Raw genomic sequence first — 25,121 nt, forward strand, 5'->3', positions numbered from 1 at the left:
CTTCCATACAGTAACAAGACAAAGTCTTAACCAAACTGAAATTAGTCGTATGTCAAAGTCTAAAAACATATATCATGTATACTATATACACAGTATACACACACACTCAAAGGACACTTTATTAGGTACACCTGCCCTTTAAAATCAAATATCTAATCTAGCCAATCACATGGCAGCAACTCAATACATTTAGGCATGTAGACATGGTCAAGACGATCTGCTGAAGTTCAAACTGAGCATCAGAATGAGGAAGAAGGGGGATTTAAGTGACTTTGAATGTGGCCTGGTTGTTTATGCCAGACGGGCTGGTCCGAGTATTTCAGAAACTGTTGATCTACTGGGATTTTCACACATCACCATCTCTAGGGTTTACAGAGAATAGTTTGAAAAGAGAAAATATCCAGTGAGCAGTTCTGTGGGTGAAATGCCTTGTTGATGCCAGAGGTCAGAGGAGAATGACCGGACTGGTTCAGCTGATAGAAAGACAACAGTAACTCAAATAAACACTCGATACATCCGAGGTCTGCAGAAGAGCATCTCTGAACACGTCAAACCCTGAAGCAGAAGAGCTACAGCAGCAGAACACACACCGGTGACACTCCTGTCAGATGAGAACAGCAAACTGAGGATACAATTCACACAGAATCACCAAAATCAGACAATAGAAGATTAGAAAAATGTTTTGAGTCTCGAGTTCTGCTGTAACATTCAGATTTTAAAGTCAGAATTTGCCGTTAACAACATGAACACGCATGGATCTGTCCTGCCTTGTATCAGCGTTTCAGGCTGGTGTAATGGTGAACGGGACATTTTCTTTGGGCTCCTTTGTACCAATTGAGCATTGTTTGAATGCCACAGCCGACCTGAGTATTGTTGCTGATCATGTCCATCCCTTTATGTGTATCATCTTCTGATGGATACTTCCAGCAGGATAACACACACATCACAAAATCATCTCAAACTGGTTTCTTGAACATGATAGGGAGTTTACTAAACTCAAATGATCTCCACAGTCACCAGATCTCAATCCAATAGAGGAACAGGAGATTCACGTCATGGATGAGCAGCCAACAAATCTGCAGAAACTGCGTGATGCTTTCATGACAACATGGACCAAAATCTCTGAGGAATGTTTCCAGCATCTTGTTGAATCTCTGACTCGTAGAATGCAGGCAGTTCTGAAGGCAAAAAGGGGTCTAACCCGGTACTAGCGAGGTGTACCTAATAAAGTGGCCGGTGAGGTTTTAGTGGATAATAGTGTTATATTATAATTAACATAATATTTTAAATAAACATTGTATCCGCAGAATTAAAAACTTAAAACTAACCCGTATTATATTATATATTATCAGTAGGGGGTTCGTAACCTGTCAAATCTGTTACCATGATTGTGTAGAGTAAGCCATTGTTAATTGAAGACTGAATTGTTTTCAAAATGGAAAAGACACTGATTTGAATGACCCTTACAGGGAAAGACGGAGAAGGTGGTGGATAATGTGAAACAGAGGGGGGAAAGTGAAATAAGTGGAGAAATGGGAGAGCGCGTTCGCTCCAGATGGTAAGGCCCTGGGGAGCACTTCATTTCCTTAATTGACAATAATGGCTTTATAAACGGCTGTTGATCTCACAGTGTGGCTGCCCTGCACTAAATCAAACAGAGGAATTTAGAGCAAGTCAAGAGGACAGCGTAAGAAAGAGACCGAGAAGCAGTATACAACAAAAGACAAGGGGAAACGCTGCAGGGAGAGAAAGACTGGAACTACATGAACACACTTCAGAAGTTTCAAAGCCTCAGAGTAGTTCAGGTGCTCAGTGTGTGTGATCCAAACACCTGTTCTGCTCAACATCTGCTGCCTCAGTCTAATTCAGTCTCCTTTATCACTCCATTTTTGTCTCTTTTCTCTCCCTGATGGGAGCACAATGAGGTGTGTTGTTCCCCACAGACCTGTCGAGGCAACTGAGGCCTTCAGGAGGGGTCGAGCAGCACGTAGGAGGAGCTAGACGTTCTTGATCCCAACTCACAGCGCGGGTCATGCCGATATTCTAGAAGGTCCCGAACGTGCGGTGAAGGGAAGCCCTGTGGTGCACAACTGATTCTTTGAGAGGGGAGCCGCTGAGTCGGAATAGGAAACATGGTGTGGTGGCAACAGTAAAGTTTGCATTGGGATGGTTAGATAGGCTGAGCACTGTGTGTGCGGTAAAAAGAAATAGAAGGAAAGGAAACACAAATCAAATGTGTCCAGCGTTTATGCACCAGAGGGGTTGAGAGCGCTACAGCCCTCAAGAGGAATGGATTTTCCTTGGAAACCAATTCCCAGGCAAGAAGCACCCCACCATAAAAAAAAAATAGTAAACTATATGCAGGCCCACATGGAATCTGCAGACGTTTTTCATATTTCTGAGGCTGATTTAAAAATGCAAAATGCCAGAAAAGGTTTCTTGTGGATATGGATATGCATAATGATCAACCGATTTCGGGGACACTGTATGATTCAGAGGAAAGAATATTTTTTCAGGACTAGAGTTATTAGCAAAAACATTAAAGTCTTTCAAAAAAAAAAATTAACACGTACACATTTTCACATGATCCATTTTTGTAAGAGTATAGGCCATTCATATTTGGTGTTATTAGTTGCTGAAATTTGATAATAATAGTCATAATAGAGGATCTGTTGGTATGTCCACCAGAGAAGATGCACACCAATTTTAAACTTCACTGATCATACGGTAACAGCATTATTAGGGATTTTCAGTCGTAGCAGTTGTGTAATTTTTACATGAATTGGAGTGCGTCCTCAATGTCCTGTGGTTTATGTGTATTAATTTAAAAAAAATTGGGTTTAAGTTTGCTACACTTCTTCAAATCAAAATTCTTTTTGCCAGCACAGTCCCTTGCTGCTGTGTGCAAAATTTGATGAAGGTCAGATGAACGGCCTTAGAGGTGTTCGAATAAGTAGGGTTTTTAAAAAAAAAAACTAAAAAAAAATTATATATGCGGAAACGAAACTGACAAGAACATTATATTTAGATGTTGACCCAAAAATTCTGAGTAATAAAAAGTTTATTCTGGTGTTAGCAGAATGTGTGAAGGCCCTCATTATAGCACCACCTAGTGTCCGACGACAGATATGTGTTTGCTTGCCTGAGTGCTTCTTGCTTGGAGCCCTTAACATGAATGATACGCTATAGAATGTAGATGTACCTGTCTGGGTGTTCTTCCAGCACCTGGTAGACGCTGATGCGGAAGGTCTCATTGTCAAAGCGTTCTGGAACAAAGTCCTTGTAGATCCGGAACTCAGCCGCAGTCACCGCCTCGCCCTCGGGAATCTTGGACAGGTCAAATCGGAATTCTCTGTGATGGCGCCTCACGGGCAAAAACTCCTTATCATGTTCAACTGTACAAGATAAACAGTGAAAGAGATGCATCAGCGCTTCGAACCAGTATCAAAACATTTCCACCGCAGTGAAAGGTTAGCTTGACATTTACACTGTACTCATTTGCACTTGAACTCAAATGTCACCTTTGCTTGCACTATTGCTGCCTGCAGGCAAGTCAAGCCACCCCATTCTGGTTTTTCATGCATAAACACAGAGCACATCTAGACAGATGTTTGAACTCTCCAGAGCCACTGATTGAGACATAGTCCTGCAGACAGCTTTATGTGTCTCTTTTTTCTCAAGCCCTTTCTCTCTTTTTCCTTTTCACTCTTTCCTCCATCATCTGGACTTAGTGAGGCAGAAGACATCTCTCATATTTTGTGAGCGAGCTTGGGACTTGATTCAAACTGGCTAATCAGATTGTGTTTACATTTTATCATCGTGAAAACTGAATGTTTTTCGTTAATAGGGCAGAATCTGACACTGAGCCTGGAGTGTTTTGGTAGCCAAGGAACTTGAAATAAAGAGATCGTTCAACTCAAAATTAAAGTTCTGTCATCATTTACTCATGTGTACCTCATGTGTACAAACTGGTATGATCTTCCTTCTTTGGTTGAAGATAAAAGAAGATGTTTTGAGGAATGTTCAATCAGGTAGATATTAAATGTGGAAATATGGATACATTTCAAATCAGCAATAAAATCTGACATGAATAGTATCATAAACATTGTTTCTTCAAATAGCTAAAACAACTGTAAAACTTGCCAATGCAATGTGGAGCGTACAGCAAAGGCTAAACGTAAGTTTCACCCATAGACTGTAAAAAAAAATATGGACGTAGTGTCCATGGCGTCACCTGTTGGTTTCTGAAGAGCATTTTTGAAGCCCAAAGTGGGCGGAGCCGGCCGTCGCCATCTTGGTTGCGCGTCACTCCCGGAAAACCGAAAATGGGCAAAAAGGCGGGATTAGCTGAGGTGACGTGACAGCTAACAGAAAGCAGACAAACGGCTAGAAGTGACATCAGCGGCAATCCACCTGTCACTCAAGTGGCCACGCCCTTAATTATGCAGAACTTTAGGCTTTATATAATTTAAACGGATTAGTTATTTTTAAAAAATCACCCACAGTTGTCATGAAGGGCAAAATTAGCTATATAGACCAAAACAATTTTTTGTACCAAGCTGTAAACATATTTTTTTCTGCTGTAAAGTTGGGCATTTTAACATGGGGGGGTCTATAGGATTGACTCTCCTTTGGAGCCTGTCTCTAGCGGCCGGTCGATGAATTGCAGTTTATGTCACTTCCGAGTTGGATTCAAGAGAGAGACTGGAAGGTGGTTATTCTGGTTATGTTACCAGAGCTGCCATATTGGGCGATCCAATTTCTCCCATTCATTGTAAAACTCAGTGCCCCATCTCAGCTAAATACAGTCCCGGGCAGACCACAGACACGTTAAAGCTAGTATAACGCAAGCACTGGGGGTAAACAATTTAAATTTTTAAATTTTAGTGGTACAACAGCTTGTCACTGGGGTAGTACCCTTAAAGGAGTAGTTCACTTTTGAAAAAACTTTTGCTGATAATTTACTCACCCCCATGTCATCCAAGATGCCTATGTCATTCTTTCCTCAGTCGAAAAGAAATTACGGTTTTTGATGAAAACATTCCAGGATTTTTCTCCATATAATGGACTTAAATGGGAACCATACGGTCCAAGGTCCAAAATACAGTTAATAACAGTTTCAGATGCAGCTTAAAATGTCTTTAAACGACACCAGACGATGAATAAGGGTCTTATCATGCGAAACGATCGCTCATTTAAAAAATAAATAACAACGTTTAAGTTTTATAAGCTCACATGCCCGCCTTGCTCTGTTCTGTGTGACTCTCCCGTTCGAACTCGTTCATCAAAATGAACAAATCTTTTTTCGAGTCATTTGATTCATTTAACGACCGAAAGGAACGAATTGACTCGGAAAAAGATTTGTTCATTTTGATTAACGAGTCATTTAAAACCATTTGAACAGTTTGCAGTTTGCACTGAAACTGTCTTTTGGACCTTGAACCGTTTGGCTACCATTGAAGTCCATTATATGGAGAAAAATCCTGGAATGTTTTCATCAAAAACCTTAATTTCTTTTCGACTGAAGAAAGAAAGACATGGACATCTTGGATGACATGGGGGTGAGTAAATTATCAGCAAAAGTTTTTTTTAAAAGTGAACTAATCCTTTAAAGGGACTTCTGTACCCTTCACATAAAGGTTCACAGTAGTGCCTTAAGTGAAACTTTCTGATACTTATTACTACTCTATGGCCCTGTCCCAAATGGCACACTTTATGTGCACTTGCAGTTTTGTGGAGTCCAAAAGACTGTAGGTGTAGGATATCCCATTTGTCATTTTAGGTTTCAGAGTGCCTCCTTTGCGGCCGATATGCACCCTGGATGCACAGTTTTGCCAGGCCCGCACTGAAGCGAACTCCACTGCAGAATTCTGCCCATCAGTCAAAGTGGCGTTACATCACGAAAGTGTGGATTCAGAGGAAGAATCGTGGGGCTTAGGGTTCCATTTTGGACAGGGTCTAAGGTACTAAATTGCACCTTTAGGAAGGTACAAAGTTTTAAAATTGTTGCACCCTTTTAAGACAGTGTACAATCATCGTGACATCTTTGCCAATTATGGCTTTTTAAGTTGGGAAACCCTGGTGAGATTTGAAAGGCTGGCATCGGGTGTAACTACATAATAATGTAAAGAAAAATGATTTTAGTTGACATTTCTTTCCAATCATTACAAGCATGGATAACTTCAAACTGACCTGACAGAAGCTCTAGGTTCCAGTGATTTTGCAAGAAATTAATCAACATGAAATTTTGATAGCTATAGTGCAAGATCTTTATAACTATATACCAGATTACTTAAATAAACGTCATATAAATAATATCAGTTGTCAATCTACAGTATATCTCCCAATAGTATGTATGAGTAAGATAATAGTTCAATTATTTTCATAGTTATATGATCAAAGCTCTGTAGTTTTTATTGTGGGGGCAAAACATATATTTCAATGCAAAACAATGATGACAACCGTTCCTCAAAAGTCTGATGGATCATATTTGATTTTTTGCATTTTAATGTGATTTTTATCAAATATCATTTGTGGATAATCAAATAAACCTAAGTTGTTTCAGTCCAGTAAGTGTTCATCTTGAAATATTATTCTTATATTTACTTCTAAATATTTCACAGCTCAAACTCATGTGTATCACGACCTGAAGGGGGACATTTTTTGAATTATGTTAAAAGGCCTTTCACTTGCTAAAAAGTATAAACTTTTTTAATCAGACAAAAGAAGGCATGTAGTAGATTTAATTGATTAGTACATTCGATATTTTGATCATTTAGAGGCCTTATAAAACGTACTCGGTTACTAACGTAACCTCGGTTCTCTCTAGAGAGGGAACGAGTACTGCGTAATAGCTTACGCTAGGGGAAAAACTCTTTTCCGCGAGATATTGAAGCCAAAAATTATCCTTAATTTTTTATTAATGTAAAACGCTTTGCAGCAGCAAGCAGACATAGGCGAAACAGCTCGCGCGCCAATTGGTTGCTCTGCAGCAAATGCAGCAGCCTATCGAGAGAGACTCTGCGTGACGTAATGACCAATGGGGGCAATTCGCGCCCATATCGTCACGTCCCGCCAGAAGGGGCGTGGTCTCACCCTATAAATATGCTCGTTAGGCTGATACAAGCTGGTTTTTATCGCTGAAGCGAACCAGAGCGTATCCCAAGCACGGCAAGATACGCAGTACTCGTTCCCTCTCTAGAGAGAACCGAGGTTACGTTAGTAACCGAGTACGTTCTCTTACGAGAGTATCTCTCGTACTGCGTAATAGCTTACGCTAGGGGAACACAATGCAACACGCCGTGCGTACAGGGATCCAACACCAAAGTCCCGGGGGCCGAAGCCCAGGGCTCATGTAGTGCATAATCACCATAAACTCACATAGAGTGGAGGAAGAGAGGCTGGAAGCGTCATTCCCTATAAAAAAGCACCCAGCGGGGCTATCATATGACAATAAAACGCGCAGCCAGGGTGAAAGCTTTCAGCCTGATCTGGGTGGCCATACGTGTGTCAACACTCATGGGGCTGCAGTAAACTCAGCATCTGGGCCGCACAGCGGGGCAGATAGCACTGAATTTTAGACCGCCAAAAGCTTAGCTTGTAAGGCGGGTACCTCCAGGTTATAGTATTTTATAAATGTAGACGGCGAGGCCCAGCCCGCGGCCGTACAGATATCTTGCAGGGAAACCCCGCTCGACCATGCCCACGAAGAGGCCACGCCTCTCGTGGAGTGCGCCCTGACACCCAAGGGGCACTGTAGGCCCTTCGCAGAGTAAGCGAGCGCAATGGCATCCACTATCCATCTGGATAGGCTCTGTTTTGAGGCGGCGAGTCCCTTGGAACGCCCGCCAAACAAAACAAAAAGCTGCTCCGTCTGTCTGAAAACAGACGAGCGTGACACATAAGCTCTCAATGCCCTGACGGGGCAAAGGAGACTCGCATCCTCCTCCTCACTGAGAACCGGAAGGGCGGACAGGGAAATTACCTGGGCCCTGAACGGTGTATTGAGGGATTTCGGGACATACCCGTGCTTTGGTTTGAGAATGACCTTCGAGTCATTAGGCCCAAACTCCATACACGACGCGCTTACTGAAAGCGCCTGTAAGTCCCCTATGCGCTTCACTGAAGCGAGAGCCATGAGAAACACTGTTTTGAACGACAGGTGTTTCATGTCCACCAGCTGGATTGGCTCGAACGGGGCGCCTTTCATGGCCTCCAGGACCGTGGAAAGGTCCCACGTCGGGACTGAAGGGGGCCTGGGAGGGTTCAGCCTCCGAGCTCCCCTAAGGAAACGCACGACTAAGTCGTTTTTCCCCAGCGACTGGCCAGACACCGGTTTTGCAAACGTTGCTATGGCCGCCACATATACTTTGAGCGTGGATGGGGTCCTGCCCTTATCCAGTAGCTCTTGAAGGAAGGAAAGTACTTCCGAAACCCCGCATTCCACAGGTGAAAAGCTCTGGGCTTGACACCATGCAGAGAAAACAGACCATTTCGAGGAGTAGAGCCGCCTGGTAGACGGAGCTCTAGCCTGCGCGATCGTGTTTAACACTCCTTCTGGGAGGCTAGCGGGTACCCGTTGATGGCCCATGCGTGCAGGGACCACAACTCTGGGCGAGGGTGCCAAATCGAGCCCTCCGCCTGAGAGAGGAGGTCTCTCCTCAATGGTACAGGCCATGGGGCAGTGCTGGTCAGCTGCATCAGGGCAGGGAACCACGTCTGGTTTGTCCAGAGCGGAGCTACGGGCAGCACTGGGCATCCGTTCTCCCTGATTCGTTCCAACACCTGAGGCAGGAGCGAGACAGGAGGAAAAGCATATAGGGGGCAGCGGGGCCAAACATGAGCCAGTGCGTCCTTGCTTTTCGAGAAAAACTCCGGGCAATGAGCGTTTTCGTGGGACGCGAATAGGTCCACCTGTGCTCTGCCGAACGTTTTCCACAGCAGCTGGACCGTCTGCGGGTGCAGCGACCATTCCCCTGCTGGAACATTGTTCCTGGACAGTCTGTCTGGTCCCACATTCAGGTGACCAGGCACGTGCGCTGCTCTCAGTGAGAGCAGGTTGTGCTGAGCCCAGACCAGGAGGCGTTCCGTCAGCCTGTGAAGATTTCGTGACCTGACGCCGCCCTGGCGATTTATGTATGCCACCACTGACATGTTGTCCGACCGGACCAAGACGTGGTGGCCTGTTACCTGGGGACAAAAACGCCGTAGCGCTTTGTCGACTGCTATCATCTCCAAGCAGTTTATGTGAAGGAGCTTTTCCCGTTCTGACCACAGGCCAGCTAGCGGTCTGCCCTCGAGCAGCGCTCCCCACCCCGAGGTGGAGGCGTCCGTAGACACCACCTTCACACTCGAAGCGGTCCCCAGACTCACACCTGACTGATACCAGTCGGTTATTTTCCAAGGTTCCAGAGCTGAAACACACTGAAGGTCGACCCTGAGGCGAAACAGACCCGCTGTCCATGCCCTGGGTGGAACCCGCGCTTTCAGCCACATCTGCAGTGGGCGCATGCGGAGCAAGCCCGACTGGAGTACAGAGGCTGCTGAGGCCATCAGCCCCAGCATTTTCTGAAACCTTTTGAGCGGAACTATCGCGCCGTGGCGGAAGGATTTTGCGCCGCGCTGAATATTTAGCCCGCGCTCTGGTGACAGGCGTGCTGTCATGGACAGCGAGTCCAACACGGTTCCCAGAAAGGAAATTTTCTGACTGGGAGACAGTGAGCTCTTCGCCCAATTGACTGTGAGGCCCAGCTCCTCGAGGTGCTCGAGTAATGCGGCCCTGTGTTCTATGAGCTCCGATCGTGATCGAGCCAGAATCAGCCAATCGTCCAAGTAGTTCAGGACTCGCATGCCCTGAAGTCTCAGGGGTGCGAGCGCCGCGTCCATGCACTTCGTAAATGTACGAGGTGCTAGGGACAGGCCGAACGGCAGGACTGTGTATTGATATGCCTGGCCCTCGAAGGCGAATCTCAAAAATCGCCTGTGATGGGACGCTATTTGTATTTGGAAATAGGCGTCTTTCAGATCTATCGACATAAACCAGTCCCCGTGGCGCACTTGCGCGAGGATTTTCCTGGTCGTAAGCATTCTGAACTGGCGTTTCACAAGCACTCTGTTCAGCTGTCGTAGATCTAAAATGGGTCTGAGACCCCCATCCTTTTTCGGTACCAGAAAATATCTGCTGTATAGGCCCCCTTCGCTCTGAGCCTGAGATAAAGGTTCTATAGCCCCTTTGCTCAGTAGTTTCGCTATCTCGGCACGAAGTAGATGAGACACTTCATTTTTCACCGTAGTTTCGACACGCGCCGTATAACGGCGCGGGCGTCGAGCGAATTGTAGCGAATAGCCTCTCTTTATAGTGTTCAGCACCCATTCTGATAACTCGGGAAGCTTTGACCACGCATCTGCGTGAATAGCTAGAGGCAGAATGAAATCCGGGCTCCGGCCGCGACAAAACGGCAGCTCGAGAGCCCGGGCATACTGGGAACACAACACCGTGTTTACAGCGTTGGAGGCGGGGGGCGCGCTGATCACAGCGGGCGGCCTGGCCGCGCTCAGCTTTTTTATGGCAGATTGTGCAGAAAAAGCGAGCGGGGGAGATCCCGTAGGAATCGGCGTGTCTGTGAGAAAATGTGGGCGCGGGGCTGCGGGCAGATTTATTACACTGAAAACATTGTCGGTCATGGCCGACTGAATGTGTGTTGGTTTCGTTTTTACAGAAACCAAGGGACACGCAGCATGTACTGTAGTGTGAGCGGGCATGGTGACATGGGCGCGTTTACTACATTGTTTGCACAATCGACCTGAGTCGATTTTATTTGTGCTAGCCCTGCACCGTGGCGGGCTGTGTCTGGGTGTGGGAATGGGCACTGGGTGGGCATTCTTACAACACTCATAACACCATCGGCCGTGGCCGGATTGTTTGTGCGTGCCCTGCATTTTTGCGGGCTGTGTTTGTGTGTAGAAATGAGCCCTGGGTTGTAGGCATTTTCAATACACTCATAACACCATCGGCTGTGGCCGGAATACCAGAAAATACACCATTTATGTGATTTATCTGGGTCGCCGTGGGAACAGCATTTGTGTGCAGGCAAGCAGGCATGGTACTGGCTTGCTTACTGCAAAATACACTGGAACAGTCACATTTTCTGGAACTGAACGAGCGAAAATTTCAGTGGAAGTCTGGCCACGGCGAGACTGAAACACCGATTTCCTAGGAGGCTAGGAAGACTTGTGTTGGTTTCGTTTTACAGAAACCGTGGTAGTGTTTGTGGGCACTGGGTTGTGGGCACATTCACTACATTTAATGCACAATTGACATGCATCGATTTCATTTGTGCGAGCCCTGTACCGTGGCGGGCTGTGTTTGTGTGTAGAAATGAACACTGGGCTGTGAGCATTTTATTACACTTATAACACCATCGGCTGTGGCCGGAAAACCAGAAATACAAAGATTACATGATTTTTCTGGGTCGCCATGGAAACGGCCTTTATGTGCAGGCAAGCGGGCCGTGGTACCAGCTTGTTTACTGCAAAATACACTGGAACAGTCGCATTTTCTGGAACTGAACGAGCGAAAAGTTTCGGTGGAAGTCTGGCCGCGGCGAGACTAAATTTTTATCTGCTGCGAGAGCCGGGATCGAACACGGGTCTCTCGCGTGAAAGCTTCAGGTTCTGCCACTGGGCCACAGGGAGAACTACACTATCGCAAGCAGATAAGAGAGCGTCATCACAGTTTTGTGTGTGTCGGCGTTTGTATGCAGGTGTGCGTGTTATACAACAGGCTCATTGCTGCAATAATGACATTTTCAGCCGCTCAAACTAGGAGCTGAGAAATGTTTGAGAAATGGAGATTAGTCCGGCCTCGGCGGGGACTAAAACACACTCTTTTCTCATTTGCCGGTGACGCACGCCCATGGGGGGCGGGGTAGATTTCTTATAACGTAAAGAAAGCTAGCCGCGGTTTTTAGGGCTCGCGGTCTTGATGCTGGCCCGTTTCCTTGACGACTCGCGGACAGAAGGCGGAGGTCCACAGAGCTCGCCTGTTGCGCGGCGGTTGCGTGGGCGCCTCCCAATCGAGGCCGATGCTTCCCACGGCCTGAGAGAGCAGACGCATCAGCTCAGTCTCAATGCCGGCTCTCTTACCAGTGGTCTGGCGGGAAACGCTAGCGGAGGGGAGATCCACGGAGCTCACCCAATCCTCACTATCGGATGCCAGAAGAGAACACGCCTCGGTGGGTTCGTCAAACTCGTGGATGGACGCGGCGGCAGGCGGCGGCCGTTGTCCGTCAGTGAGCGACTCGAGCGAAGCCGGCGAAGCTGGCGGGCGAACCGGCGAGCTTTGGCGGGCTGGAGAAAGCTCGGGAGCGCGCTGGGCGCGGCGCTTCTTGCGGCGCGGCACTACGGCGGGCTGGTGAAGGCTCGGAGAATGATGCCAGGCGAGTCCTCAGAGTCACCATGGGCAAAAACTCGCAATGAGGGCATCCGCCGTCAGCGAGCGCGAGAGCCGCGTGATCCTCACCCAGGCAGGAAACACAGATGACGTGCCGGTCTCCATCGCTGAGCGGGGCGCGGCACGAGCCACAGGAAGGCATCTTTAAAAAGACGCAGCTCTTTTTGTGAGAGAAGTGTGAGTCGCGTCAAGTAAGCGAGCAAACACTCTCAACAGAGTAAATACACACAGAGTATGAAAGGATATAGAACGCCGGAAAGCGCAGCAGGTACGGCAGTTGAAGGCGGCGAGGCCAGCGACTCCAGAGCTCGTCCCGCTGAAAGGCTTGCTTCGACGGCGCGGCTTCTCACTCCGGATCCAGCGATGCGTGTGCTTCGCTGAAGAGGTAAAAATCAGCTTGTATCAGCCTAACGAGCATATTTATAGGGTGAGACCACGCCCCTTCTGGCGGGACGTGACGATATGGGCGCGAATTGCCCCCATTGGTCATTACGTCACGCAGAGTCTCTCTCGATAGGCTGCTGCATTTGCTGCAGAGCAACCAATTGGCGCGCGAGCTGTTTCGCCTATGTCTGCTTGCTGCTGCAAAGCGTTTTACATTAATAAAAAATTAAGGATAATTTTTGGCTTCAATATCTCGCGGAAAAGAGTTTTTCCCCTAGCGTAAGCTATTACGCAGTACGAGAGATACTCTCGTAAGAGAACCTATAACAGTAGGTTTTATAGGGTTAATGATAGTGAAGCCATTGTAGAAAAATTGAATGTCTGATTTATTTGTTTTTTTTTTTTTTTATTCTGCTTGTTGCACATAATGATCTTCACTGTCTGATACAGTAGGTGAGCTAACAGTATTTGGTGTGTAATGTGCTCAGAAGTTGTCTAATGTGCCGAACTCTCACTTTTCAGTGATTGATAAGCCCTGTCAAGGACTGAAGATAGCTCTCTGTCTTTCTTTGGCTGCTCTTCAGTCTTTTATCACTGTGTGAGAGTACTGCACACACACAGACAATAGCAGCCTTGTTGACTCTGCAGTCAGTGCATCAGAGCCAGTGAGAGCAGCTGTCATCCTCATAGCTCTACTGAGAGCAGTGAATCATCGTCTGAAGAGACTGAACTGTGTGAAAATTAGGATGTATTTCTCTCTTTACTGATTCCCAGAGTATGTGATCTATTCTGGTTCTCAACTGGTTTTACATTGGACATCAAAGGCCAAGCCAACACAGCACCCCATTTATTTGGGTCGATGGTATTTATTATGAAGGCTGTTCATAATAAAGAAAAAACTCTTGTCTACAGTAGGTCTTAGAAATGTCCTTTTTGTATTCATGTTTCTTGAAAATGTATGCAATTTTTAAGAAAATTCTAATTTAATGACTCCAAAACATGTCATGTGGTATACCCACTTACCCAGATAAAAAGTAGCAAGTACTAACAAGCTGAATATATGCAAGAAAATGTAATAAATATAAAATAGTAATACAAATCTATTTAAAGTAACGTTTTTTTTTTTTTTACAAATATCATGAATTATTAATTCATAAAAGTTTTTTGTGGAGTCATACCACATGACATTCTTCTTCCTAAAGTAACATTGCCTCATTCAATAAAAATACCTTGTATTTCAAGCGTTTTTTTTTTTTTTTTTTTTTTACCATGACATAGTCATGAGGGTTTGCATGGGACCTCAAGATGATATCATATCCTGTTTGATGTTATATTTCCCTGTATTTCTCTGCATGTTGGCCAACTTTGAACATGAACATGTTGGCTGCACCACAAGTTTTTCATATATTAATCATCACTGAAGCAGTTTTTTTCAAACTGTTAGAATAATACATTTAATAGATAATAAAAATAATAATAATGCCATTTTAAAGAACAGCAAAGAAAAAGGTTGTCAAGAAATTAAAGTTCCCTTTCGAGAAAAATGTATGCTGCGTCATAGTGTTGACGCTATGGGAATGCTTCCAGGCGTGACCAGGGTCTGAAGCATGTGTAAAACACACCAATCTTTATTGGCCGACTCCAATACTATGACGTCATATGGAGCGCCCAAGCATATAAAAGTGCGCCTGCATTAGACGTCATCAGATTTTTTTATCTGGAGCTGGATGCGCTGGATGCTGGATGCGCTCATTGTGATGCATTTGCAGTAAGAACTGTTGTTCTTGCTTGATTCTCTAGGGATAAAATCCAGCGTGTGCAAGCAGCCCGTTCAGCTCTCACTGGAGCTGGAGGCTCTTATGGCACTGCATCACTGAAGAGCATTTGCCATATGAAGCTCTGTTCTAGCTTGATTCTCTTAGAGCGATGAGAATGAAGGAGTGAAGGTGTGGTCACGTTGACATGATGCAACCCCTTCACTCTTCAGCTAACCTTCTTCCAGCACAGCTGGTAAAAAAAGCTGAGAGACAACGGTTTCATAGAAGGGCTGGTCACGGAAAAAAGATCCTAATTTTTCGGTTGCCCCTCCTTTCATATATCTGGAGGTGTTAGCAGTAAACTGCTGAGGCAACAGCTTACTGAAGGAGTGGCCGCGGTGAGATTCGACCCCTTCACTTCTGGGTTGCCCTCCCTCCAGTGTGACGGGGGGTGCTACTGAGAGCTGGAATATGTTGTATTTTGCTCTCCTCCAGTATCTGGAGTATGAGGCACGCTTATATACCGAGTCAGTGAATAGAAAAGGAAAACTATTGCTTACGGATCTTCTGAAAGTATCTTTACTCTATTCCTAGTTGTATAGAGATGATGAATAAGAATTATTATGGGCTGGTCACATAGCGTCCCAATTTCTCATTCTGTCTCCCTCCCCAATTATTAGTTGGGGTTTGGTGTTACACTTGCCTGTGGATGGGTTGGCCTTCTTTGGTGAACAGACGGCTGGTATGAGCTTGGCAGAGCTGAGGATGGGCCGTACTGCATTACTAACCATCCTCTTGTATGCTGCCCTGTACAGCTAGACATGCTGAGATGTGCCTTGTGTGCCGCTCCCTAAGGTGAAAGTAAGATGTAGAGCTGGAGGAATGAGAGATATCTAGGCAGGCATTCTAGTTCCCATTCTCTCATTTTGTCTCCCTTCCCAATTATATATTGGGGTTTTAAGTAGGGGTGTATGTTCCCCTGTGTGATGGTCACATTCTGTGGTGAGAAAGTGACCCTTGTCTATGGACTAAGCATACTACTGGAACATAGTGGTGACTATGACTATTAAACATCGTATAAATTTTAAAATATTGTTTACAAAGCACTAAATGGTTTAGCTCCGCAGTACTTGAGCGAGCTCTAAACGCATTATAGTCCTTCACGTCTATTGCGATCTCAAAATTCCGGCCAGTTGATAATACCTAGAATATCTAAATCGACTGCAGGCGGTAGATCCTTTTCCTTATTTAGCACCAAAACTTTGGAACAGTTTTCCTACCATTGTCCGGGAAGCAGACACACTCTGTCAGTTTAAAGCTAGACTAAAAACACATCTCTTTGACCTAGCATACACATAATACATTATAGACTTCTATAATTCAATGTCAGGCTGCATAGATTAGGTCAGCCGGAACTGGGAACACTTCCCTTAAATCTTGATGTACTCATTACATCATAAGAGGAATGGCATCTACGCCAACTTTAGTGTCTTTGTTTTGTCAGGATTGTTTATGTTGTGTGTGCAAGCACATGGCCTGTTATGTGTTTGCATTGTTTTGTGTCTTTTACCACACCCCCTTGTTTCCTTGTTAGTCTTGATTATTTATCTGTGTCACCTGTGCCCTTGTGATTATGTTCCTCATTTAAGATCCTTGTGTTTGTTACTCGGTGCTTGTTCGTTGTATCCTGTCGTCCTGTTCTGTGAGCTGTTTATTCCGGTGATCAGAGTTTGTATCCTGCCTGTTAGTTCTAGTCTCATGTTTTTGTCAAGTTTATTAGTCTAGTCTTGTCAATGTTCGTTTGCTCCCTCGTGGGTCTTTGTTTTCTGTCTGTTTAATAAATCCGTGTTTTATTTATTACTGTCTGCGTTTGGGTTCATATCCGCATACCGTGACATGTTTATCCCGAGGTTTTCCCGCAGCCTGCCGGATCCAGGCCGTATCCAGATCTGACGAAGGAGATACGCCAGGACCCGATGACAATGCAGTGCTGAAGTGTCAACCATCCTCTCCCTATGGAGGATTCCTTTCCCACTCTACAGATAAAGCGTTGTTGAAAATCCGGTTCGCGTACCCCGAAGTGATAAAATAAAACAAAATTCTTTATCTAATGTATAGGCAAGACAAGTAGTTTGTTTAGGCATGGTTTGTAGGGAAATTACAAACCTGCGCACATATATTCAAACGAATATAACTATGGAATCAATTCTTAATGCGCATGTGAACGCCATCAGGTCAAAGGTTCGCGTTTAAAGTCTGTTTAGAGAGAACGCCGTCATCTTAGTGGCCCCTAATTTGATAACAAATGATCATTTTGCTGGAAGAGAATCAATCAAAACTAACTTTAGCTGGAAATAACATTATTCAAAAATCGCTATAAAGCCAAAACAATCTCTGCTACCGTAAATTGTATGTTTATCACTGTAAAGCTGCTCTGAAACAATCTACATTGTTAAAAGCACTATATAAATGAAGATGACTTGACTATGTTTATGGAATTCCCTGGAAAGCTCTGATCATGAGCTCCTGTGCCGCTTCCGGAAGTCAGGCTACCTGTGCTGGAGTTCCTTTGCTAAAATAGGGATAAGGTAAGTATTGGAGCATGGGGCTCTGGTATTTTTCCCTAGCACCTGTTGTCACTGGCTATTAGGGAATGAGGCTGTTGTATAAGTCGCATAGGATGCGCCCAGAGAAGTGTTGATGCTCAACTCCAGGCTTGGCCATAGAGTTGTTATGCCTAGCTCACTATTGTGCGCAGTTCACAGATTCACCGCACCATGTATTCTCTCAGCATGGCGTAGTTGGTATTAACATTCCCATAGTGTCAACACCATGAAATAGCATTGAGTTCCCTCGAAAGGGAATGTCTTTCCATGTAGAGGGGATGAGACGGCGCATCGCGTTGCCATGCCTTGGGCACGCCTGCACATCTCCTTCAGACAATGAATGACACAAAAAGCTAAAACAAACCCGGGGGAGAGAAGGTTGTGCCAGTCCACAAAACCTGTGGCATCAACATAATAAGTCTATTTTGCTATCCTATGTATTATTTTTATGGTTGCATGTTATTATTTGCATTTAGCATTACCTTTCCCTGATGACTGTAACAGAACAGACCCCCATTTTCAGGTCGACACCCAGCAGTTGTGAAGCATTGGTTTCTTACCTGCTCACCTCATTTATCCTAAAATACTCTCTGTCCCTTCATCCCTTTCTCCCTTCATCTTCCCTCATCTCCTCCTTCAGATCTTTTCATCATCTTTTCTACCCATCCTTTGCCCTCTCCGTCCACTACCTTTCCTCATCCTCCTTTCATACCGCCTTTAGAATGGCAGCAAACAGCACAAAGGCCCTACTGTGCAGTAAGGTGAAAGCGAGAGAGGGAGAGCGCGCATGGATCCAGTTACCCAGCAGTGACGATTAGCAGGGGGCATTCCGTGTCTCATTGTCCCGCTCTTCTCAGAGGACTGGAATTGTTTATACACCGTTCTAATTCAGAGCTGCCCTTCCATTGAACCCCCAGGGTGCCCCCTCGCAGGGCAGACCTAGGCACCTGTGCCCGCTTGGCACAGAGCAACAGCTCTAACAGAGACACCTAGACCTCTACAGTGGTAAAGCATCTTTGACAAAGATGGTTCTTTCTTATTTTGTAATACTTTTATGGGTTCAAAGCAAGAAATAGAGCTCTTGCACATCTGACAGCTGCACTAGCGTGTATCATTCAACACATGCTGATATGGATTCTAAAGGCGTGTTCACCCCAAGAACGATAAATGTAAAGATAACTATAATGATAACTATATTAGCATCCACACGAGTGGACAATATCGTATATAACAGAAATAAATGGATTCACTTTCAAAGAGATATACATTTCAGCTGATGAATGTTAACGGCCAATCAAACTCCATCTGACATTGAAGCTTGCTAGATTCAAACTCACGTTGTCTGTATGAGCACCATGGCCTAATGATGTGCTAACAGGTGTTGGATCCAACAGGTTTCAAAATGTTGCAAGCTTAATGTGAATTCACTTCACTCAAGTGAGAACCAGGAGTGCATTGACAAGGCTATAGTTTTGGCAGGTGTGTGCAGATTTTTTCTTTGTCACTTAACTTGGACCTTATTTTAATTGTGCATCTAAGCAAGACTTGTTTACAGTTTTATCTCTGTGTCTCGCTGACTCTTACACACATCTCTCTTTCCTGAGTCTTTCTCTTCTTCTCTCTGGGAAGATCAAAAAGTTTGGTCTAAGTGCTTTTCCATTTCTCTGTAGATTTTAATGGATGACGTGTACCAAGCTGTCATTGCTTCACCCTTACACCATTAAAACATACCTACAGGAATGTGCTTGAAAAAACAAACACGCACACTCCTGATAATGTAGACCAGAGCACAGACACCCATAGAGACATGCTGCACAAATTATCTCAGAGTTTCCCAGTCATAAATATGACTTGAGAGGCCTTTCATATCCGATTTCTGACTAGGAAACTCATTTTATGATAATTTAAATACAAGACCAATACTGTTAAATACTGTTCAAATACTTTTTGGATCCACTGTGTTCATGCATTTCTAGAGAAGCTCCTATGAGAACAGGAATCTAGGTGACGGGCAGTTTGGCAGTGTCTTCAAAATTACACAGTGTTCTGAATGCTTTCGACCAAACCAGAAACAAATGATTCAAACGGCCACCTGTTCATCAATGGCATCAGCAGAGCAAGACCAGAGGAGTGTCATAGTTGAGCTATTTAATAAGAGTCTCTTCACATTTTTTCCCTAGTTCATTTGGCGTCATTGTCTGAGCACATGTGCGGCCTCACAGTAAATGAGATCACACACACACACAATGATTTCCATGTTTTATGGGGACTATCCATTGATGTCATGATTTTTATACTGTACAAACTGTATATTCTATCCCCTTACACTAACCCTACCCCTAAACCTACCCATCACAGAAAACTTTCTGCATTTTTATACTTTTTGATATTTTCAAAACACTTAATTTAGTATGATTTATAAGCTTTTTTCCTCATTAGGACCGAACAAATGTCCCCATAAGGTCAAAATGTACTGGTATTACTATCCTTGTGGTGACATTTGGTCCCCATATTGTAGGGAATACCAGATATACACACACACACACACACAACATATGCCTACAAACACAATGCACGTGGCTTCAGATACATCATGGCAAATCTACTCTAAGAAACATCTGCAAACTTGGACACACACACACACACACACACACACACAGAGTGAATGATTGCAGCAGTTGTTCTGTTCCACCCTATAACCAATAAATAAGATCTCCAGGCTCAGAGCAGCCAGAAGTGGTGACACAAGTAAGCGTGCATCGCCCATCCATAAAGCCCTCAAAAGCTCTGTACCCCAAACCCGTGGCCTGCCGCAGGTGCGCTCCCCCTGTGGACAGACACGCCCTCTCTGAACTTGGTCCACAGCCGGCCCTCAATCTCTCTGTCAAGGCTTCCACATTAAAGAGGACTTTATCGACTGTGTGGAGCAGATGTGGAGCAGCCTCCTCTCGCAGTCTTCTGTTCTTTCACAAAAGTACTGTGATGCTCTTTTGTAGTGCATTATCTTTCGAAATACCCCATAAAACAGTTCAACGAACACTATTTTCTATTGGAGCACGACATGTTGAATATGCAGTAACATGATAAATAATTAAGACATAAACCAGAATCAAGACAAATGCTTCTCTGTCAATTGAAAAAGCCTTTGAAAACAATTACTTTGAAAAGAATCGCTTTGAAAGTGATTCCAGCTGATACCATTATTGTACTGTAAGAACTGTTCCTCATGTTTCTATAAAACATTCACAATGTATTTAAAGCGGGGCTTAGTGACATATTGTCAGTGACATATAGAGATATATTGTATGCAGCAAATATAACCGTTTTAAAGGCACAGTATGTCAATTTTGCCACTTGAGGTCGTTTATTCAAAACAATAACAATAGAGGTCGCTTATTCAAAACAAGACACAGACAGCAACATAGTGCCAGCCCAGATCCGGCCCACATCTGGTACGTGTTGGATCCACATGTACCAGACATGGCCCGAATCTGGGCCGACACTATTTTGCTGTCTGGGTTACAAAGGCATAGCTTGATGAGCGTGGAATCATGGGAGTTGTCGTCTTCACCTCCATAGCCGATGGAAAGCAATCCAACAGGACTCAGGCAGAAATAGTGTTCATGGATGAGCTAATGTAATAATGTTTTATAAATGATACTGTCAAGACCAGATTTACCTCATATTGAGACATATGCTATGTTAGCCACTTGAGAAAATAGTGTTGTCTCTGAGGCGTGGTATAAACATGTTACTTGCCTATTGTAAATCTACTAGGTAAATCAATAAAACAAGAGATTCAAACAAAAAGACTAACCGATAAAGGTGCCCAGACAGTTGCTCACATGTCTAATAGAACGCACAATACATTAAAGTGTCTTTGTTGTTTCCATTCTTTTTACGGAAGTAAAACTGGAAATCGCGGGTAGCGCGGATATAACGTCATTGACAGGTGACGCAATGACACAGGGCCGTTACACTGGATTTAAACATTGTTGGAAGTACAGAAGGCAGCAAAATATATAACATTGTTCTAGTGGTTTTTACATATTTAATCCAGAAATCTTACATATTGTGCCTATAAAGTCTACGTGAAATGAAAATATGTTCTGTATGCATTTTCTAAATGCATGTAATAGATCTTATTGCGAATGATTCATGCATGCGTATGTTTAATTTGTAAAAATAAAAATAAATTACTTTGTAATGTTTAAAAATATATATTGTTGCTCAATCTTCCGATGAAAACGACAGATTCTCGAGACGTATGCAGAACTTCTCCAATCATTTAGTTTGCTTTAAACTCGCCTCTGCAAGCTAAAGTGCATCTTCTTCCACTTTTGAGTGCAACGGCCACATCTATAAATCCAACCAACAGCTGATGCACAGAACCCTAAACTCCCTAAACTACATTTTTCTTTTTACACTCGGATGTACATCACAATCCTTAAGAAAGGATCTGCTGCTACTTTAGTTTCAGCATGACTGTGAGTGTCTTCCATAGACTGTAAACAAAATATGGACGTAGTGTCCATGGCGTCACCTGTTGGTTTCTGAAAAGCCTTTTTGAAGCCCAAAGTGGGCCGAGCCGGCCGTCGCCATCTTGGCTGCGCGTCACTCCCGGATAACCGAAAATGGGCAAAAAGGCGGGATTAGCTGAGGTGACGTGACACTAACAGAAAGCAGACAAATAGCTAGTAGTGACATCAGCGGCAATCCACCTGTCACTCAAGTGGCCACGCCCTTAATTATGCAGAACTTTAGGCTTTATATAATTTAAACGGATTAGTTATAAAAAGAAATTCACCCCCCTCACAGGTGACATGAAGGGCAATATTAGCTATATAGACCAACACCACTTTTTGTACCAGGCTGTAAACATTTTTTTTCTGCTGTAAAGTTGGTCATTTTAACATGGGGGGGTCTATAGGATTGACTCTCCTTTGGAGCTCTAGCGGCCGGTCGATGAATTGCAGTTTAAGTCACTTCCGTGTTGGACTCAAGAGAGAGACCCGAAGGTTGCCGATTGGTGTCTTGTCATCTATCTAGCTTGTTTCTTCTGCCTGAGCTAAACTGGAACTTTTTTGTGGGTTATGCAAACTCCTCACATTCCTCTATACAGGGTAAGAAGTCTGGATGAAAAAAAAACTGGTCTGAAACATCATGTTGTTTCTGGATGGTGACCAGAACAAATCCATTGGAATAATCTCCTTAGCTTTCCATGATGCCTGCAGCTTCTAAAACACGACCGCTTCGCTTATCATCCCTTTATTTCCATCTTCCTCTATCTCTCTTCCTCCACATATGAATGGCAGTCATTAGCAGCAGGGCTGGGCGCAGTTAAACCCAAGCGGGCACATTTATGACTTCCTCTGGGAGGAAACAAGTGGCTAACGGCATGGTCGTCCTACCTGTGTAAAATAAACATTAATGAGAGAGAGAGAGAGAGAGAGAGAGAGAGAGAGAGAGAGAGAGAGAGAGAGAGAGAGAGAGAGAGAGAGAGAGAGAGAGAGAGAGAGAGAGAGAGAGAGAGAGAGAGAGAGAGCATTTATGTGAGGAGCTAGGGAAACTCAATCCACAGGCATCTGAACAGCTGCCCGTTTCCACTGCTTTTCCTTTTCATCCCAATACACGCAAACACAAACAATCCCATTAGCACTTACTTGCATTACTCCTGCTTCTGCAGTCTCACACACGTGCACAGCATACGCTTGGTTTGTATGAGAGGTAATGATCGAGACCCCATTGGCTTGCTAAACCTGTTGCCCACCTGGAGCTCCGCAGATTGAGTGCATGTGCTCCACACTTATAACATTTATACCTTTCTTACCTAAAGCGCACAGTAAAAGTCCTGTGTCGTTCTGTGGAAGTAATAGTTGCGGATACGGTTTTATTATTCTGTCACTGTTAATGTCAGCGATAGTCACAATAAAATGACAAATGTATTGATAAGTCTATACTGTTTAGAGTAAGCTATACTGTTTAGACCAGGGGTAATAGATTTTTCTATGTAGTATGTAAATATACCCGTGCAGTGCAGGACTGCTTCAACGCGATCGAGCAGAATAGAAACATGGATGAATGACAAGAAAGAGTAACAGATAATCGCAGCCGTGTTGATACAAACAGCAGGACTACGAGTGTGAAATTGCTTTTATCCATCATTTCAATAAACAATTATAATAACTTAGGCACACTATGTAAGATTTTTGGATCAAAATATCCAAAAACCGCTAGAACAATTATCCCAAATGTTTCTAAGAATGTTTAAACTTCAGAGAAATAAGCTATTTTAACCACGACACGGATTGTGTCCGTGCGTTGCCTATCAATGACATCATACCCGCGTTACCCTCGATTTCTGGTTTTATTCTGTAGAACCCATGTAACTACCAAAGACACTTTAATATATTATGGGCCCTATCTTGCACCCAGCACAATTGACTTTGTACACGACGCATATACTGTATCATTCCTATTTTGCACCTGACGCACAGCGGACGTCGGTAAATTAGGGAATGAACTTGCGCTCCCGGGGGCGGTTCAGCGAAAAGAGGAGGCGTGTTCCGGCGCAAACGTTCCCTGGTGCCATTTTGCAGTTTCGGTAGGGCTGTCGCGGTGAAGGAATTTCCCTTGCGGTAATTTTGAGTGGCTCAATAGCACGATATGCGGTATTACCGCCATTTATTTATTTATTTTTATTTATATTTATTTGTTGCTATATAAATACGTGTTATGATGTGGTCAGCATACACAAAAAACAATGTAACCGAAACTAAACAGCGTTTCTGCGCATTGAAAGACTGTCACTCAGCGCGCACATTGTTACGCCAACGGACTGTCTTTGAGTGAGTCATTAAACCGTTCATTCAACGAAAACGTTCAAAAAGCTGATTCCTTAAATGATAGATGTAATGAAACAAGGTGTTAATTATTTTTTAACTTTGAGCTCCACTTTTCAAGGCTCAGCTGGCCAGCAATGCTTCACTTTTGGGCAAAGCTGAAGCAATGCTTCACTTAATAAACCAATGGCATTGATTCAATGCGTGTCTCGCTGCTTTACCCCCACGACTTCCTCGCGCTGTGTAATGCTGTACAAATCACCATGATAAACAGTCTTGTTATCATTATTAACTTACTTAACATTCAATACACATGGTACGAACTACGAAGGGTGGCCTTGTGAAAAAAGAAAACGCGGTTCGCGGTTGCTGCGGTTACTTGCATTCCTCTGCGGTTGGCCTGTCAGTAGAGCGGTATTGCAATATTGCGGTTATCGCGACAGCCCTAAGTTTCGGAAAACAAGTCCGCCACATACGCATGACCGGTCGAAGCGGAAGCGATCAGCGGCATAATAAAAGCTCCACTGCTCTCGAGCTGTGTGTCATGCTCGTCTCTCATTAGCAATCGCTCCAGCGGCCGCGTTACACTCCAACAGCTTTCATAACGTTAATAAATCTTTAATGCATTACCGGTCATCCTTGAATATGATTTCTGAGACCCGTCGTATTCTCCACCGGCTGTAGAGGTGAAGACAACAACTCCCATGATTTCGCGAAATCAAGGCGTCATCAAGCTACGCCTTTGTTTTGAATAAATGGCCTCTAGTGGCAATAAAAATTACATAGTGTCCCTTTAATATAAAATAATGAAATTGTAAGTGCTCTCTAATCGCTCTCGAGGTACTTTGTGTAATGCACGTAAACGCTAGTTTTAACTGTGGTTTTCATGATCTTAATGCATGGTACTGGATGAACAATGGTTAATTTGAATAAAACAGTCCGAATATTTCAATTTTACCATATAAAAATTAGGTTGTTAATTTTTACAGATGTTACTGTTTTTGTGAATGAACAAATTTATGTCTATCCTAACTCAAGCTAATACAACTGTCAACTCACTGTCAAATGTGCATTTATAAGA

General features: G+C 44.1%; 1 protein-coding gene across 1 annotated transcript in view; it reads right to left on the bottom strand.

The window, feature by feature from the left end:
* Window positions 1-25,121, bottom strand: part of bmp7b (bone morphogenetic protein 7b) — a 74,249-nt gene that overhangs the window by 13,784 nt on the left and 35,344 nt on the right. Inside the window, exon 2 of the mRNA XM_056238367.1 lies at window positions 3,203-3,395. Coding sequence (XP_056094342.1) covers window positions 3,203-3,395 — 193 coding nt within the window. The remainder of the gene's footprint in view (window positions 1-3,202; window positions 3,396-25,121) is intronic.

Source organism: Rhinichthys klamathensis, unplaced genomic scaffold, assembly GCF_029890125.1.
Source record: "Rhinichthys klamathensis goyatoka isolate OS25496 unplaced genomic scaffold, OSU_Roscu_1.1 h1tg000521l_1, whole genome shotgun sequence".
Taxonomy (NCBI): Eukaryota; Metazoa; Chordata; class Actinopteri; order Cypriniformes; family Leuciscidae; genus Rhinichthys; species Rhinichthys klamathensis.